The sequence below is a fragment of the Elephantulus edwardii genome, unplaced genomic scaffold (genome assembly GCF_000299155.1).
Source record: "Elephantulus edwardii isolate Elephantulus edwardi_28Jun2011 unplaced genomic scaffold, EleEdw1.0 scaffold00106, whole genome shotgun sequence".
Lineage (NCBI taxonomy): Eukaryota > Metazoa > Chordata > Mammalia > Macroscelidea > Macroscelididae > Elephantulus > Elephantulus edwardii.
Window position 1 is genome coordinate 7,069,625 of NW_006399856.1, and position 1,622 is coordinate 7,071,246.

The following is a 1,622-nucleotide window of genomic DNA, read 5'->3' on the forward strand; positions in this document are numbered from 1 at the left end:
ATGCCTTTGAGCTGTGGTGTTGGAGAAGAGTATTGAATACCATGGACTGCTAAGAAAATTAACAGGTTCATTCTGGAGAAGGTTAAACCAGGCTGCTGCTTGGAGGCAAAGATTCTGAAGCTTCATCTGACATACTTTGGACATGTTGCAAGGAGGGACTAGTCCTTGGAGAAGAATGCCATGCTTGGGAGGGTGGAAGGACAGCAGAGGAGAGTAAGACTCTCTATGAGGTGGATTGATTGGGGTCATGAGGGTAAGTGTGTCAGAGACAGTGAGAATGGCACAAGCTAGAGCAGGGTTTAAGGCTGTTGTACATAGGGTCGCTATGAGTCACAGGTGACTCGACGGCACAACATCTATATTTTACCATACATATTATTACATATGATACATATTATTACTATAACATTCCATGATATATCCTTCCAATGGTTTATCACTAGTAATAAACCATTGAAGCAACACTGATACCTTATTAACTAAATTCCTAACATATAGGCATATGTTTATGTGTTTACCTTATACATAATCAAGTTTTAGGTTGTTTCTGGAGAGAAGGCTAGTCTAGTGCGAGGTTCTCCATAATGGCCAAAAGCAGAAGACCTACCATTACTACTGATTAATATTCTCCCTAAAATCAAAGTAAACAGTATCACAGATATAAATGCATATATATTTATCCTAATATATTTATTAAAATTTTAATTTGTGAAAAGCTACTGTATAAATTTTGCATATTAGTTTGTTCACATTTTATCTTTACCTTGACTTTCACTGCTCATTTCAGGAACAGAGTTAGCATATTTGCTTCCCACATGCTGCAATGCTGCTTCAAGACCAGATATCTAAACAAAAAAATATACACAAATATGAGCTTATTTAGTAAATCACTTGATAATGTTAAAGAAAATGCAACAATTAAGTTTTGTTTGCAAAATGCAAAATGTTACTAGCTCTTGGTCTAATTTCCATATTTTTTTTTACTTTAATAAAAGAAAAACACAAGCAATTTCAATTCCATTTCATGGGTCTATCAAGTATCTATTATAAACATGTGTCCAAAATATTTTTCACAATATAGATCCATTGATTAAGAATGAGTATTGTAAATGTTGAATGATAATAATTTTGTAATTTACTTTTGTATAAATGTCTAATTATTTCACATTATTGTAATTCATCTATTTTTTCAATATAAGAAGCAAATCTAACTTGGGAAGTAAAATATGAAGCAGCTATTATTATTTCCAAAGTTTCCAATTAATTTATCCACCCACAAACACAGTCTGTTTACTAATCCTAACTAAGAACCTTTGTTTGAGGTAGCTAACTTTTGCCAGCATTTGTTATATGTGAGATTTAAATTTAAAGTTCAGCTTTAATAATCTCATTCTTCAATGCATATGATTTTACCAAAACAAAATATGTTTAATTACATACAGATACACATATTCTTTCTTACTATCGCTAAGTAGAAAAATGGGAAAAAGTACTAGATAATAAATAAGAATCTATATGCTAATACTGCACTTGCTGCGAAGGGTCAAGGACTGCAGCCTTCAGTATGGACTGAGGCTCAATGTCAAGAAGACAAAGATTCTCACCACTGGACCAATTGGCAG

At 33.0% G+C, this 1,622-nt stretch overlaps 1 protein-coding gene across 1 annotated transcript in view; it reads right to left on the reverse strand.

The window, feature by feature from the left end:
* SPAG16 (sperm associated antigen 16) overlaps positions 1-1,622 on the reverse strand; it is a 1,218,973-nt gene that overhangs the window by 1,164,531 nt on the left and 52,820 nt on the right. Inside the window, exon 8 of the mRNA XM_006891956.1 lies at positions 776-845. Within this exon, the coding sequence (XP_006892018.1) occupies positions 776-845 (70 nt within the window). The remainder of the gene's footprint in view (positions 1-775; positions 846-1,622) is intronic.